The 16,711-nt window shown below is 58.1% G+C and overlaps 1 protein-coding gene across 1 annotated transcript in view; it reads right to left on the bottom strand.

Annotated features, from left to right (window-relative positions):
* Positions 1-9,876: 9,876 nt before the first annotated feature.
* Positions 9,877-16,711, bottom strand: part of LOC117639435 (frizzled-2) — a 28,593-nt gene continuing 21,758 nt past the window's right edge. Inside the window, exon 3 of the mRNA XM_034375080.1 lies at positions 9,877-12,724. Coding sequence (XP_034230971.1) covers positions 12,210-12,724 — 515 coding nt within the window. The 3' untranslated portion in view covers positions 9,877-12,209. The remainder of the gene's footprint in view (positions 12,725-16,711) is intronic.

Here is a 16,711-nt window from a genome sequence, read left to right as displayed (position 1 = left end):
CACTTCCTCGGCGAGACAATGTGCAACAGTCCATTGATTGGTGTCCACTAGTCCCCTCCCTCCCTCTTCCTTTTTCCCCGTTGCTTTGCAATTGAGTCAAATTTGTCCCTGTCCGCGCGGCCCAGGCTGCTGCCCCCGCCCCCACCATCCATGACTGGCGCGTCTTGTTCTGTGCTAACAAGCCGAGGTAGTTTGTTTACTCCCTTCGTCTCCTTCTTCCTCTTTTTCTGTGGAGAGCGGAGTCCAAGGGTAACGAAATCAAATTTTTCTGCACGGGTCAGTCCGTAAGGGAGAGACAAAAAAATAAAAATAAAACGCCACCGCGGAAACGCGGATCTGAATAATTTTTTCCCGCCGAATCGGAGCGCTGTGATTGGTGGATTGGCGGTCGTGACTGACTCGCTCGGTCCACTCCACTGGAAGCGAAGCAAAGCGACGCGGCGCCCTCCGTCCGTCCTGACGGCCCTGATGGCTCTGACCACGTGGCCAGCGCGGCCAGCGCGGCCCGCTAGGTAAATCCTGCGGCCAAATTACGGTACATATTTTGTCCTGTTTGGCCTGCACGCCCCGCCCCGCCCCGCCCCGCCAGGGTCCCGCCCCGCCTTGTCCTGTCCAGCGCCGACAATGGCCCAGCAGAAGCAGGTCATTCTTGGGCGTGCGCCGCGTGCCGGCCCCGAGCGGTAAAATTTGGCGCGCGCTCACACTCGAAAAAAGTTAGCGTGAGGACCCGGTTTTGAACCCGCGACCTTCGAGATGAAACGCACCCGCTGTACCCACCACGCTACCAAACGCTTCGGCGCTCGCAATTTATTTCACTTTTCCGCGCGTCGTAAATCAGACGCCGCTCGGCGCGTTTATCACTCGCGGCTGGTTATGAGGAACATAATGACACATCCGAATCAAGGAATTCAACTTTTCAGGGAGAAAATTATACGGCTGGGATCGGTAGCGCCGCGGGGAGCGGGCCGGCCGCTCGTCACCGCGAGCAAAAATTTAGAACAGAAAAAAAAATGCAAGAGAGAGGCTGCTTTCCTCAGTCGTATTTCACAGCGTAGTTTTTTCGCGTCACTTTTATCGGTTCCGCGTTGCAGCCTGACCTTTGAATACGGATTCGCGGCGAAAACGAGCCCTGCAGCGAGGCTACAGCCCCGTCGAGCCCCGCAGCGAGGCTAGCGAGGGAAGATGCGCAATTCATCCTGTTCGGATTGAAACGGCCCGTAAATCAAAGCCTGCCCGACCCGAAACGAAACGGCTGGATTTTCGCGGAAAGGACACACTGGCCCAGCGTCTGGAGCCGCGTCTGGAGGGGCTAATGAAATCAAGCCAATCATCCAGATTCTTTTCTCTCTCTTTTTATATTTTTTTTTTTCCTTTTCTGTGAACTAAGGCATTAATTCTGGGCGCGCAAATTAGATCGCAGCTGAGATCTCGGCTCTCTCTTCCGTCTCTCTCCTCGCACGGCCAGCGGCACAATGTGCCAACGTAACACTTTGAATGCTAAAAAAAAATCATTTTTAAACAACTTTTTAATTTTTGCGGGGTTTGGAAAAATATTGTTTAGCCTGTTGACGCCTAGACAAAAATAAAACGAAAAACAGTTTAAAAAAAAAACTAGGGGTAAGATTAAGAACAGCAACTTTAAAGATGGGTCCAAGGTGGTTTAGGAACTGAAAAAAAAAAAAAAAAAAAAAAAAAAAAGAAGACGAGAGAAATATGAGGTTGATTCCCAGGGAGCCCCCATATCTCAAAGGATTTGAGTCCCGCTGTTTGTGTTTGAGCCCGATATCATCTATGTGGCGGTGTGGCGGTGTGGCGTGTGGCGGGCTCAATGCCTCATCGCTAGGCCCCCTTTCATCACCGTGATCGCATCGGACGTGGCGGGGCGTGGCGTCCTTTTTGAGGGGGAGGGGGGGGGGAAAGGGGGGGGAAAGGGGGGAGGGGGGAGGCAGAGCCGTTCACACGCCTTGGCTCGCGCCTTGGCGACCCAAAGGCATCAAACGCAGGGAACTCGTTGCGTCATTTTCGGACGGCAATTCGCCAATTTGGAGGCACGCTTCTCTGCGCACGCGAGCGCCGATCAAAGTCCGGAGACTTTGAGGCGGGCCGTTGCGATTTATCAACCCTCAGTACAATACTTGTTCCCGTTAACGAGATACAGACCATTAAAACCTTTTAAGCCCGCGGAGAGAACAAGGAGGGTCCGGGGCAGGAAGCCCTCCTCTGAGCCTCGGCGGGGTTCCGACGTTCCGCGAGGCGGCCGAGGCGGGTCGGCCGTGCCGAGGGGCTTTGAGCGCCAAATTCAATTTAATGGCCGTGCAGTGGCCACAGGTTCAGGGCTCCGAGGGGCTCTGAAAGGCAGGAGGGGGGAGGGGAGGGGGGAACGCCACTGTGTGCAGTCGGGACGAGTCCGGGGGGAGGGGGCAAACAATCAAAAGAGACAAGCGAAACAAGCCTCCTCCTCTCTCTTCTTTTTTCTCTTTCTCTTTCTCTCTCTCTCTCTCTCTCTCTCTCTCTCTCTCTCTCTCTCTCTCTCTCTCTCTCTCTCTCTCTCTCTCTCCTGCACGACACAGAAGCCCCGACGGCAGCGGGCGGGCCGCCGCTTAGCGCCGTTTAACGGCAAAACTCACATGGCAATTTTTCAAGCGCCAATGAAGGCGGCGCACTGCTGTTCCCGCTGCCCCCCCCCCCCTTTTCCCGAGGGGCACCGCGGGCACCGAGACGACGGTCTTGCCCCCCGCGGCGAGGCTAGATTGGCCGCGGAAAGGCGCCGCGCGATGCTGCAGCAGCACGTCCAAGACCCTCGCCGGGGACCCCGACACCAGCATCAAGCTAGAAGGGGGTCGCTCCAGACGCGTTTTGAGCTCCAGAGTCGCTTAACAGGGCCCCAAGTGACCCCACCGATGGATTCCTCGTTCGGAGAGCAATCCATTGGTGGGGTCACACGACCGGTTCGAGTCCCATTTAGCGACTCTGGAGCTCAAAACGCGTCGGGGGTTTTGACCGCCTCCACCGGTCTCCTGGCCGACAGTGCGGTGGCAGTCGGCTTACTGGCCTACATGGCCTTCCACGACGAGGCGACGTCAGTCGAGGCGACACACTCTAAAGGGCTAAAGGGCGGCCGTCGCCAAGGAGAGCAACACGGAAAACAAAAATAACAAAAACCGAAGCGACGCGTCAAAGAAGAGACGAGGGTGTGATTATGAAATTCCGTGGCGATGATGTGCGTCCAGTCGTAGCGGAGCAGCGGGGGGCCTGGCCGGGCCTGGCCTGCCGATAGCGATGCCGTCGCTCCGTCTCTGTCGCACTCACGGGGCGCCCCTGCGGTGCGAGAGAGACAGAGCGAGCTCATTTGAATAGGGCCGCGCCGCGTTTGAAGGATGCGGCTCGAGCCGCCATCCGCGATCGCCGCCCGTCGCTCTGTCTCTCTCGCTCCCCCGCGGCCCGGCGCGGCGCCCCGTGAGTGCGAGAGAGACAGAGCGACAACCCCGTTGCTCGATTGTGTTGATTGTGTTCGCGCACAGTAGCCCCGGCAGCTCCGGCATAGCTCAGGCAGCCACCGCGGGCCAGCGCCAGCTGAGCCTCCGGAGTCATTGTGCGTTTAGACGGCGCGAGTGCGTGTGTGTGAGGGCGTGCGGCTGTGTTGGTGCCGCCGGGCGTTGCAGTGCCCTAGTTCGCAGACATGGGTCTGGCCTGGTCGGCCCCAGTCGGCCCGGCGGACGGGTTGGGTATGAGCGCGTATATGAGTTTGCGTGTGTGCGTGTGCGCACGCGTCTGTGTGTGTGAGAGAGTACGAGGGTGAGTGCGTGCGTGCCGGTAGTCATATCTGGAGCAGCCCGAGGAGAAGTGATTTGATCCCAGCCGCGGGGCTGGTCGCTCAGACAGTGCAGGCGTCTGCAGCAGGATCCGAGTAGCTCGGGCCTCCCTCCCGGGTCTCATTGGCTGTCATTATTCGGCCTCCAATCGCGCAGTCGCGCTAAAATAATGATAAAATCACGAGTCATTACACGAGGCGTTTGTACCGCCGGGCCTAGCTCGCATTGGGTCCTGCGGTGCAGGCAGGCCTGGCGGCTTGGTGGAGTGGAGGCTGAGCCGCTCAGTGGGCCAGAAGACCGGTGGAGGCGGCCAAAAGTCTAGTGGCGTTATGAGCTCTATAGTCGCTAAACAGGACTCGAACCGAACGTGTGACCCCACCAATGGATTCCTCGTTCGGAGAGCAATCCATTGGTGGGGTCACACGTTCGGTTCGAGTACCATTTAGCGGACTCTGGAGCCTACCGCGTCTAGAGCTTTGGCCGCCTCCACCGGTCTTCTGGCCCACTGTGGGCCGGGCGCTGAGTGGCGCTCAGCCTACTCCGCTCCGACTGCTCGTGACAAGCCAGCGCGCCAGCGGTAGCTCACAGCTCACACACCCGTTTATTGCTTTACTGGCCCGGCATGATCTGCGACCCGGCCTACCGTGGCCGGTCAGAGTTATGCCTCGCCAAGTGCCCCGCCCCGCCCCGCCCGCCCCGCCTCACCCCGCACCGACACCAATAAACAGTACCTTGTTTGCATTGAAATTACTGTTATTATAGCCACCTTCATCAGGCCGCGGCGTGCCACCTCGCCGTGGCGTTCGCGTGGGAGGCGGGGCGCGAGGTGGCAGGCTGGGTGACAAAACGGTGGCCCCGCTCCCACAGTGTAGTGTCCGGCACGCCCGCCGCGGCACGGCCGGCACGCCAACCAGTGCAAGGCTGCCAGGCTCAGCGCACGCACACTGCAAGACGAATCCGAGGCGCGCGGGCGGTTCAAACAAACATTTCCATAACTATCTCGCGGGCCGAAGTGGGTCGCCGTTACCCGCATTTGGAGGGAGCTGGACGTCATGGAGGAGAGTACGTGTGTGGAGTTGCAGTGCCGGCGTCCCAGCGGCCGCCGCGGCCCCGACCCGAAGTCTCCCACGACGCTGGCCGGCCCGGCCGCTGCAGACTCATTCCGAGAGTCGTCGCTCTGTCTCTCTCGCACCTATACTGCACGCCCCATGAGTGCGAGAGAGACTGAGCGACGAAAACGACTCTCGGAAATCAGTCTGCTGGCCTCACTCCAGTGCCGTGGCGGCCGTGGCGGGGCGCATTGTTACGTGCGATGCTGCGGTCCGTGCGAACCGCTCAGCTGTGCGTTACCATGGTGACCGCCGAGCTCACGTGACTTTGGCTCTCAGCACGTCAAACCGACCCCGAATCGGACGCATGACCCCACCGACGGACTGCTCTCGGAGCGAGGAATCCATTGGTGGGATCACAGGACCGATTTGAATACAATTCAGAGTTGAGTCCGGCGAGCTTGGTCCGTCTTGGAGCCGCGCTGCAGGTGTCGACACAACAACACCTGTGCGCGCTGCCGCGGTGTGGCTCGCGCTGCGCAGCGGGCCGCGCGCCGCGCCTTGCGTTGCTTTTCCATAAATCGTCACGCTGCCGTGGAGATCTGGGCCGCCGTATTGAACCCCGCCATCCCGGCCATCCTCCAGTGGCGGCCCACCGGCCAAGCCCGGCCAAGCCTAGCACACTGTTAAAAATCCACTGTAATATTACAACACAATCACCTACAGTAATGCTGTTAAAAACGCAGTATTGTTTTGTGCTGAACAGGAAACCCACCAGAAACAGCACTCGTTTCATAACAATTCCTTGTCAAGTAACAACAATGTAATCGTGATTCAAAATAGTTGTGTGTCGTTGAACAGGTTTCATGTTGAAACAGCCTTATGCAATCTTAAAACATTGGTCAGGTTACAAGGGTCTTGTTAAAACAGCACGATGAAATCACAAAAAGTTGGAAGACATCGTCGAAGACTCCAAAGAAGTATTGTTTCTTACTCGAACTGTCAGAACAGCACCGAGGGCTACAACATGCTGTAATAAACAAGTCGTGCTGCTTCAACTCCGCATAAGTGCTGTAATTTACAGCACTTTTTTTTAAAAGTGCACCGGCACGCCAGCCCGCAGTGGCTGCACGCTTTTTGAAGAGTGTGAGAGAAACGGGACGGGCGCCACATTCTTCGCCCTTCGTCGCGTTCACCAGGTGACTGCATTTTGCAGCGCGGCATGTTTTTGTTTTTTGCCCGTTTCGAAGCGCCTGCGAGGTAGGCACGGGCCGCGGCCGCAACACACCGGTGCGTGGGTTGCCTACCCTCCGTGCCGCAGGCGCTACGTCGGCCGGCTGCTGTCTCTCTCGCACCGCCTCGGGACGCCCGGCGAGTACCGGAGAGACGGGCGCACAGTGGGCCAGCAGAACGGTTGAGAGGCCAAAATTCGAGACGCGTTTTGAGCTCCAGAGTCGCTAAATGGGACTCGAACCGACCGTGTGACCCCACCAATGGATAGCTCTCCGTAAGAGGAATCCATTGGTGGGGCCACACGTTCGGTTCGAGTCCCATTTAGCGACTCTGGAGCTCAAAACGCGTCTAGAGTTTTGGCCGCCTCCACCGGTCTTCTGGCCCACTGTGGGGCGCTTCGGCGGCATGACAGTGTTTACAGTGATGGGGTCGCATTAGCGATTTCACGCGGCGCTGACTCGCTTTTCGGCAGTGTAGCGGCGAGAGCGGCGCGTGGTCTGCCTCCGTCTCTCTCGCACCCCTACGGCCCGGCCCGCGAGTGCGAGGGAGACGGAGCGACCAAACGGCGACCGCTCGGCATCATCCGGCCCGGACGGCACACCGGAAGGCGACCGGCTGAAATTCAATTCCGAAATTAAGTTGTCCCGCTGCCGGTAACTGCGCGCTCCACGGATAGATGCATTCGGCCTGTTAGGTTCACGGTCCGCCAGCCAGGCCAGCCACGGCACTGCGAAAGATCGAGATGAAGACCGCGCCGATGAATGAATGAATGAATGAATGAATGAATGAATGAATGAATGAATGAATGAATGAATGAATGAATGAATGAATGAATGCTGCAGCAATGCACGCGATGCGCACCTGCATTCGCTGCTGCTGCGGTAGGAAAACAATGCGGAGTCAGCGCCGCAATTTTCGCACAGGGGAAGGGAATACAAGAAAATTATTGCAAAAAAAAAAAGAAACAACATCAGCAAAGGGGATCTATTGAGGGGACGCGCGCGCACACTTTCGAGTTAAGTATACCCATCGCAACACACACACACACACACACACACACACAGACGCCGCGCCGAGACACACACTTTCTCCGTTGAGCCTGAAAGAATCGCGGTGACTGAACCGCCTAGGCTAATCGCATTACGTGAAAAGGCAGCGCGCTCATTGGCGCGGAGACGCGTTTATCAACCAATCAGGGCGGCGGTGTCTGGCCTGGCCGGTAAGTGGCGGCTCGGCAGGGCGCGCTGTGACGTCACTGCCTTCTTTTGAAAAACAACAACAACAAAAATTCGGTAACGGCTTTCGTCCGCTTTTCCCAGTGTGGCGCGCGGTCCGACACTCTTGCAGGCGACTGTACGACGCGCGACCGTCACGTGTCTTTTACGGCGGCGCGTTAAACGGCGCCAAAACGAGCAGAATTTGAAAGATCCCGCCAACGTGACGACGCGTGTGTCGTTAAGAGCGCGAAAGCACGAAAGCGCGCGGCGAGGCGTCGTTCTAAAGAGGCTGCACCACTGCAAAAAAAAAGACAAAAACAACAAAAACAGTAAAAATGTTTTTAAAAGTGTTTTTTTGCGACAATTACTCGATTTCCTCGGCGCAATAATAAGATGGGACCCTCGGCGGGTGTGGGTACACTGGGTATCCGATGCGGCGAGGCGTCCCCTTTCCTTTGCGACACGCACGCACTTGCATACACGCACACATTCGCAGTGACATACACACACACACACACACAGACGGAGCGGTCGGCGCTGCGCGGCGCTGCCGCATGGGTGGGCTTGCCAGGCTTGCCGCATGAGTAGAGCCTTAGCCGCGCCGTGCCCACTCCGCCAGCCTGCCAGACCAACCTGCCGGTCTAATAACAAGAACCAAGCGATGCGCTGTGCAAGTTCCTTATGACAGCGGGGCGTGGCGGGGCGGGGCGGGGCGGGCCGCGGCTTGGTGTTCCCGGTGGACGCTGGCCTCGCGACGCGGTGCGACTCCCCGCCAGAGCCCCAGCTAAAGCCCCGCGGAGACCGCCCCCGGACAGAGAGTACACGCCCCGACGACTCAAAAAATAAAAACAAACAAATTCGTAAACAGTGGTATTTTCTTCTCAAATTTCTCACACCGCTGCGTTGGGCGTCCAGTCAAACTTCGAGCGGTCCATTTCTCAGTATTTCGGTGTAGAAGGGAGGAGAAACATTCTTGCGTCGGATTGCGAAAGGGAGCTCTCCGAAGCGACGTCTCGGCACCAGCGGGGTGCCATACTCATCGATTATTATTGTGGCTCGCGACTCGTAAAAGAATTTCACGACGCGAACTTTGTAACAGGTTCCTATCTCCATTTTATAGCGCGGCCAGGCTCCGCGTCCCCCCCCCCCCTCTCTCTCCCCCTCGCAGGGTCGCTGCCGTGCCGTCAACCCTTACGGCCCGGTCATTGGTGCCTCCCACCCCCACCCCCGCCTGTAGCGCCTGCTCTGCCACAGCCAGTGCCCTGCCAGTGCCCTGCCAGTGCCCCCGTCGGGCCGCGGTGCGCGTGGTGCGTTGGCGTGTGTTTCGCGCGGAAAGGCCCGCCGAACCCATCATCTCCCACACAAAAGGCTTCATCCCTTCGCGGAGCGAGGGGTGGCGAACGCACCCTCTGCAGGAGAGAGAGAGAGAGAGAGAGAGAGAGAGAGAGAGAGAGAGAGAGAGAGAGAGAGAGAGAGAGAGAGAATGCCTGCGCTGCCATGCCAGGCAGTGCCAGGCTGCTGGTGCCCCTGTAAATCCCGACAGGCACACAGTACGGCACAGAGCTGCCACCACCGCCGCCAGGTTGGACTCGAGGCTGGACTGCAGCGGGCTGGCTGGCCTATCTGAGGAGCCGTAAAAGTAAAATGTTTTCAAGTTACGCCGCCGTGCCTGGCCGAGGCGGCCGAGACCTCGCCCTGGCTGGACAACGCACTGCGAGATGGCATCGGGGCGCACGCACGCACATTTACACACACACACACACACACACGCACGGACACTGTGTGTAACCTCAGGAAACCTCCGCCAGGATATCATCTGCACGAGCTTGCCAAGGGGGTGTACAGTGACAACGCGCACGGCCTGTGTGTGTGTGTGTGCTGCTAAATGCCCCTAAACAGTGGCGTTAGGCTCCGTCGGAACACACCGCACCACACCAGCGACACAGCAAGGCGTGTACGCGGGAAAATTTGCAGAGCTGCAGCGCAGCTAGCGAGCAGTGCGAGGGGGATGCGAGAGGCGCGTGGTCACTTTACTTGAATTTTCGCTGCCTTTTTAAAACCGGCTGCTTGTTGCCTTCGACACCTTGGACCTCACCCGCTCGTCCGTCTCTGTTCGACTCGCGTGATGAGACCGTCTCGCTCTTCTCTGGGGCCTGCTTTTCTTTTAGGCACGAAGTAGCTTTGCAGTATCCACCAGGGTGCATTTTTTCCCCTCCAATGTAGCGTGGCCCCTTATGCAATTTCGAAATTTTCTATGTGATTTGGATAAGACTCGGCAGATCAGTAGAACTTTGCACCGTGATTTCAGTGCTGAAGTGTGGTTGAAAAGCGCTCGACCATTTTTTGAATCGCTGGGTGCTCCACTGTCTCACTGTTTGGGCACCGCCCCTGGTTTACGGTTACTGCCCTACGTGCCCACCCCAACCAACCCCCACCCCTCGCCCGCTTGTCCCACCAATCACCGATCAGCGCTCACACTGGAAGAAAGGACTTAATGACCTGAGGAAGCGGGGCAGCTTTCCGAAGCAGCGCGTGGAAAGGGGGTGAAAAAAAAAATAGTCCAACTATTGAGGAACGTGTCTTTATTGCATACAGTGATTTGTTGACAATGGTCATGGCATACAGACGAGAAGTAGAAATGAGGAAACATACTATAGGGAGATACAGTAAGCAGATTGGTACCGAAACAGGCAGTACAGGTTCATCACATAAAATTCATTTCAGACTGAAAACAGTAAGAACATAGTAAAAGAAAAATAAACAGAAAATACTGTAACAAAGCGCCGTTTGTAAACGCTCAATAAATGGCAAGTTGCCCATTCAACTTTCAACAAAACTTCATTTTTCAAGAAGAAGTGGCAAGGACGGAAATAAGGCAAATCAAGATAACGTAACGGTGGGGAAAGAAAGGCAACAGTAAAGGGTCTCAGAGCCCAGCAACCTTCCAACAAAACGCACTCATACAAACTCTCTATAAAAAATACTTTACACAACATGAATTATGCACACAATTTAAACAAACGTGACTCGCTTGCGGCGCTCACTATAATAGCACTCTGAAATGGCCGAGGTGCATCCACCTCAAACTAAACTAACCAACACAAATTTCAATCCAAGGCCAAACTTTCCAAATTTTCAACAGGAGAACAGCATCGCTCCGCAGGGTGGGCCCAACGGCTCGGCCGCCCTGCGAAGCGTGCATTTGTACTAAGCGTACAGCAATCACCCATCATTGCGTCAAAACAATCTTTCTTGCACACCACAAAGCGTTGCCGCTTCCATGCACTCTCTCTCTCTCTCTCTCTCTCACACACACACACACACATTCGACTAGAGGATATTTACAAATGCAATTATTAAGTGCGCCAGTCGGAGCGACTAACTTTACACCGGCGCGTCGTATGAGTAAATCGTTTTGCAACGTGTTCACCAGTCGCCAGCCAAACAACAACAACAACAACATTCACTCTCACACACACTTGCATGGCATTAGACTAATGAGGAAGGAAAGTGTCCGTGTTATCGACGGTCATCGCCACGGAAATCGAGCATCGCGTTTTCCCTCCAGTTTCCCGTTCCAGGAATGTCGCCCCGGGGGCTGGAGCCAAGGCTGGAGCCTCCGTGGAGCCTCCGTGGAGCCCGGAGGGACTCGCCACACCCATTAGGATTTCCAGCGTGGCCTTGCCAACCTTGCCCACAGAAATAATGGTCACACTGCTCGGGGAGTGCGACTGTCTCGCTGCATCGACGAGCCGGCCGGGCTCCAGGCAGGCTCCAGGCAGGCTCCAGGCAGGCTCCAGGCGGGCTCCAGGCCCGTCCGTGCACTATGGCGCGAGTACGGCCAGCTATCTGCGTCGGCCATCCCGTCCCAGACCTTGTTAAAGGACATCCCTCGCTACACTCGAACCAATGCCACGCCAGTATACGTACACAACTTTCAAGACTTCCGCAAAAATACAGTTAGTAAAACAAAAATTCGTTAAAAGATGGTCACCGGCGCAGTGGATACATCACTCACACACACACCACACACATACACAGCTCGCACTCACACAGGCACACGTTACTACGATAAGGCATTTGTGCCACTGGTGTGAAGTGTAAACCAAAATCACCGGAGTTCTGTCGGCTGCCAGTCTTTGGTGAACAGTCTCAGAAACAAAGCTTATTACAGGCAGAAATGTACACATTACAAATAAACATATCACATTAATTGACAGAGCAGCGGGCGCACCAAAAGGCCGTCTCAGAAATCAGTTCAGCGCGGGTGGCTTTTGTTCGTCGATTCGGCTCAAAGTCCAATAGAAAAGGGGACAGCACCAGTGTGCCGTAGCAGTACATTCGATGTCAATTCTATGGCAAAACGGCCAGTACAAAAACAACAAAACTACAGTCAAAAAGTGCTCATCAGTCTTAACGCATTATTGCCGTCGGCACGCAGTGGCAGTGGGTTGGGCGTTCCCAAGACAGCCTTTGGGTGCGTCCTCGTTGCTCGAAAAGCTAAACCTATTACACAGCTATTCACAACATTTTAAATACTGCATTTACTTTACAAAAAAAAGAGACGCCTATCATTTGTACAAATATGTATAGAAACAAATGTGCATATTCGCCCGCGTCGACATAGCTGCTACACTAAAAGTACGGATTGGTAAATTCTTCATGGGAAAAAACGCACAATAAATTACCCAAGTACAAACGCATCAAAAGGACAAATGGTGGTAGTATCAAAATCATTTTTAAACGTTCAAAAAACAGAAATGAGCATTTCGCGTTCAAATAATAAAAAATGACAGTTGCCGATACGTCTACGTCTACTATCATCTGGCAGTTTTTTTTTTCAAGTTAAAAATCCGCACAACAGACGAAAATTAAAAAAAAAAATGAAAGAGTCCTGGCTAGACGTACGCCTCGACGCGGCGGCCGCGTAACCGGAGGCAGAACTCCCGCCAGCTGCCCAGCGTCTTGCCGGACCAGATCCAGAAGCTGGACGTGATGCCCACGATGAGGGCCATCAGGTACTTGATCATGAACACCTCGAACTCGGGCTTGCGCGTGTCCACGTGGCCGGCGGGGCACGCCACCTCGCTGTGGTGCTTGCAGCGCTCCTGCTGCCAGGTGCGCATCCAGTGGTCGAAGTACGACTGCTCGTAGAAGAGGCAGGCCAGCACGATGAGGGCCGGCACCACGTACAGCACCGAGAACACGCCGATGCGGATCATGAGCTTCTCCAGCTTGTCCGTCTTGGTGCCGTCGTGCTTCATCACGGTCCGGATGCGGAACAGCGAGAAGAAGCCCGCCACCAGGAAGGCGGTGCCCAGCACCAGGAACACGGCCAGCGGCAGCAGCACGAAGCCGCGCAGCGCCGTCATGTCCCACAGCCCCACGAAGCACACGCCGCTCAGGATGTCGCCTGCAACACAAGAAGGAGGGAGAGAGGTTAGTCGTCATGTCCACAGCCCCACGACGCACACCCCGCTGTCGCCTGCAACACGCGGAGGGAGGCACACTGTTGTCCGCGCACTAGTCCGCCCACGGCCCAACAAGGCCACGGCCGCGCTGGGCTCGGTGCGAGGGAGACAGAACGACTCCGGCTGCCACACGGTTGGGTCGCCGCGGCCCGCACCATACGTCGTCACGCGGGGCTTGAGCCAGCCACCAAGCCAGCCAGCCTCGCAGCGCGCCCTGGTCTCGGTGCAACGACTGTTCGGAGAAGCTGATAGCATCGCCCTTCCTCTCCTGGATGGGGTCTGGGGGCCCTTGGGCCCCTTAGCCCCTCCCGGGGAGCCCCGCCAGGCCCGGCCTCGCGAAGGGCCATCTTCGAGCGCTTCGAGCGCTTCGAGCCGGCAGAGAGGGGGCGAGCGACCAGCCTTGGCTTTCCCTTTTCCTCCCAGAGCTTTCCGAGAGCTTTCCGCAAGCTTTCCGCAAGCTTTCCGCGAGCTTTCAGCGAACTTCCAACAAGCTTTCCGCCACCTTTCTGCAAGCTTTCCGCGAGCTTTCAGCGAACTTCCAACAAGCTTTCCGCCACCTTTCTGCAAGCTTGCCGCGAGCTTCCCTCCAGAGGTTGCCCCACCCAGCGCGATAAATTAGCTCAACGCAAACAAGGCGACGCACGGCAATCCCAGTCCGATAGAATTGATTTGTGTCCAACGTATCCTATATGGCTCGGGGCTACGCCACGCCACGCCACGCCACGCCCTGGGGGTCGCCTCCGAAGAGCAGCGCAGTGCGGACGCAGCCCGGAGGTACCAGGTGCCATGTTGGGACAGAGCTATAGCGGGCAGCAGAGGCACGATATGGACACAGCCACACACATTCACACACACGCGCCATTAATTGGCCAGCGTCTGTACTACTACACCGGCGGGCGTGGGGCCACACACCTGCTGCCACCATTTCCAACACACTGTCGTTGGAACGCTCTGCAGCGCCCCGCACCGCGGCGGCCGTTCGCCACGAGGATTCCCACCCCGTTGTTTACCCGGCTGCAGCTCGTCATAGCCGAAGCCGGGGGAGGGGGGCCCACACTGGCAGCCCGCCAGGCGCGAGGGATATTTTAGAGCCGGCCCGAAGGCCCGAACCCGGGGTCCTGGAGGAGGGAAACACCCTTCCGACACTGCCAACAAAACAAAACAAAAATCTCGCCGAAGCTCCCCTCCGAGCGTCGTCAGCCTATCGCCATGCAAATCTCGACCGAAATCCCTGTCAACCGCTGTCAACTCGGCGCATCAGCTCGCTCCCCCCTCTTCCCCCCAAATGATTGCGCTCCGTTTTCGGAGACTGATTCCGAGAGTCGCTTTCGTCGCTCTGTCTCCCTCGCACCTACACGGGACGCCCCGCGAGTGCGAGAGAGACAGAGAGTCGCCGCCACGGCCACGCCCCCTTTCTGTGGACAGGCCCGCGTTCTTATCAAGGCCGGGCTCGGCCAGCCTGCATCCGTGTAATTTGTCTGCCACCGAGGCAATATAATTGCACCTTTCCAATCTGGGCCCCAAAAATTCGCCGCTCGTGATGGCGCGCGCACACATTCGAGCGTGAGCGTGTGTGTGTGTGTGTGTGTGTGCGTGTGTGCGTGTGTGGCTGTGTGCGTGTGTGTGTGTGCGTGTGTGCCTGTGTGTGTGTGTCTTGGTGTGAGTGCCTTCACGGGCGTGTCCCCCGTATTTGCTCATCCGCCAAATTGATTCCTGCTTTGCTTTCGTTTTGTTTTTCAATCTCGGTCGAGCTCCTCAGCGAGCCCAGCAAGCTTGCAGCAGCGGGCCCGTTTGCATGTGATGCGCATAAAAGATAATTGTCGGGCAAATAACAAGAGCCACGCGCACCGAGCGCGACACACCCATCAGCAACAACAACAAGGACCCCCTGAGCGTGCGCCTGCGAGGTAGGCACCACTCCACTGCTAGCAGTCCCTCGCCCTGCACAGAACCGACTCACTCACCGTCTGCATCCCGAGACAAATAATTGGCAAACGTAAAATTTTTAAACTCGGCCGGCAACGACTCGGCACAACGCGGCACGCCGTCTGCTTTTACGGGGCGAGAAACCGACGGCGAGCGCGCATTCTCCGGCCGCCCCGCCCCGCCTGCGCGTTATGACTCCGTTTTCCAAGTGGCACCGCATTTGGCGAGTACGGCCCGCTGCTGATAACGGCTGTAGTACCACTGCTAGTACTCCAGTCCGCTCCAGCCGGCCGGCCCGCCCGCCACACTGTGGCACTCGTCGCGCTGCTGGAGCGCTGCTGGAGCGGCGCTGGAGCCAGAGCGCGAAAGCGAGCGGGCGGAGAGAAACAAACTAAAACGAAAAACAACAACAACTGGAGCGGTTCCAACCAGGAGAAGAATCAATTCTTCGCAGCAGCAGGGGGCTAGGCTTGGGCCGGCGGGGGCCGAGGCGGGGGCCGCACACCCAGAGCCCTATCTCCGCGTCGCACCACTGCGAGGGGCCCGCGACACCAACAAGACCACCACCAGCAACAACAACAACAACAAGAGGCGATCCGATTCGCAGGGCGGGGACGTCCCGAACAGGGAATGCGTCCCCACAGACTCGTAAACACAGTGCAGGCCCCGGCCCTGGCGGCCCCGGCGGCCCCGCACTCCCGCACCCCGCGGCAGCAGCGCTGGCAGTGTCGCAGCGCCCAGCGCGCAGCGCGGCCTTCTTCTTCTCGCCCCGCTGCTGCCACAGCCGCCGCTGCTCCTCGGCGACGACAAGGTCCCCTCGCCGCAGCCTCGCGTGCCGGCCCTACATCGGCGCGCCACACTGCAGCGGCGCGGCGGCGAAGCGGCGACCCCCCGCGAGGGCCGCGAGCCGAACCAGGAAACGGCCGCCAATATTAGCCCCCCCTCCCCCTCCCATCCCCTTTCCCCGTCCGCACTTACGCCTTACGCCGCCGTGCCGCCGCGTCGCTCCATTACCCCACCCCCTGCCCGCCCGTCTTTCCACTTCGGACAAACTTTCAACAAATTCCAGATTTGGGAGGCGGACAGGCACGCCGGTGGGCAAGTGGCCGACTTCCAGGCCTTCCTGAACTTCAACTTGACTTCGCAGAGTCTCTCGGGCCGCCGGCCCACGCACAGCGCCCGTCGAAACAGTGTGCGTCCAGGCAGGCGGCTACGACGGCGTCCTCCCCCCCCCCTCCCCCGCGACCACAGCGACGCCGCGGACGCGGACTCCAGGACGCCGGCGGTCCAGGCAGAATGCCGCGGGCCCGCTGCAGCCGTCTCGTCGCCCTGTCTCTCTCGCACTCGTGGGGCGTCCCCCAAAGGTGCGAGAGAGACAGAGCGACGACTCTCGGAATCAGTCCGCAGCGCCCGCTGCTCACTTTGCCGGGACGAGGCGCAGCGAGCCGAGCCGTTGCCCGGGAGAGATTCTATTAGAAAGACAATCAGCGTCCGGGCGGCGGCACCGGGCGGCACCTGCAGCGGGGGCGGCGCGGGGGCGGCGACGAGGCCAAGCCGATTGCGGTTACCGGGCCGGGCGGGCCCCAACCAACACAACGAGGCCCTCGACGGCGCCGGCCCGGCCCAGCCCAGCCGGGCCCAGGGCTCCTATCTGCTCGCATGTCATTTGTTTGCGCGAGCCATCAGACGTCCCGTTAAGCCGATTGGATGGTCCTAGTTCCAGTTGCGGCGGGGCGGGGCGGGCGGGGCGGGCGGGGCGGGGCCCGCAGCAAGGCCCGGCCGTCCGAGCCGCGGTCCGAGCCGAGCCGCCACCGGGTCAGCAGCTCCAGCGGCAACCATTAGGAGAGTCGGAAAGCCGACTGGACAACACACTGGAAAACCTCCTCCGAAACGTCTTCACATTCTCGACACGCCAAAGCGTCCGCTCGTCTCCGATTTCGGGCGAATGTCGCCGCGACTTTCTTTCATTCCCGATCCACTCCGAGGGGGTTCCCCCTCCCCTC

The sequence above is a fragment of the Thrips palmi genome, unplaced genomic scaffold, assembly GCF_012932325.1.
Source record: "Thrips palmi isolate BJ-2018 unplaced genomic scaffold, TpBJ-2018v1 HiC_scaffold_11, whole genome shotgun sequence".
NCBI lineage: Eukaryota > Metazoa > Arthropoda > Insecta > Thysanoptera > Thripidae > Thrips > Thrips palmi.
This window is presented reverse-complemented; position numbering and strand designations above follow the sequence as displayed.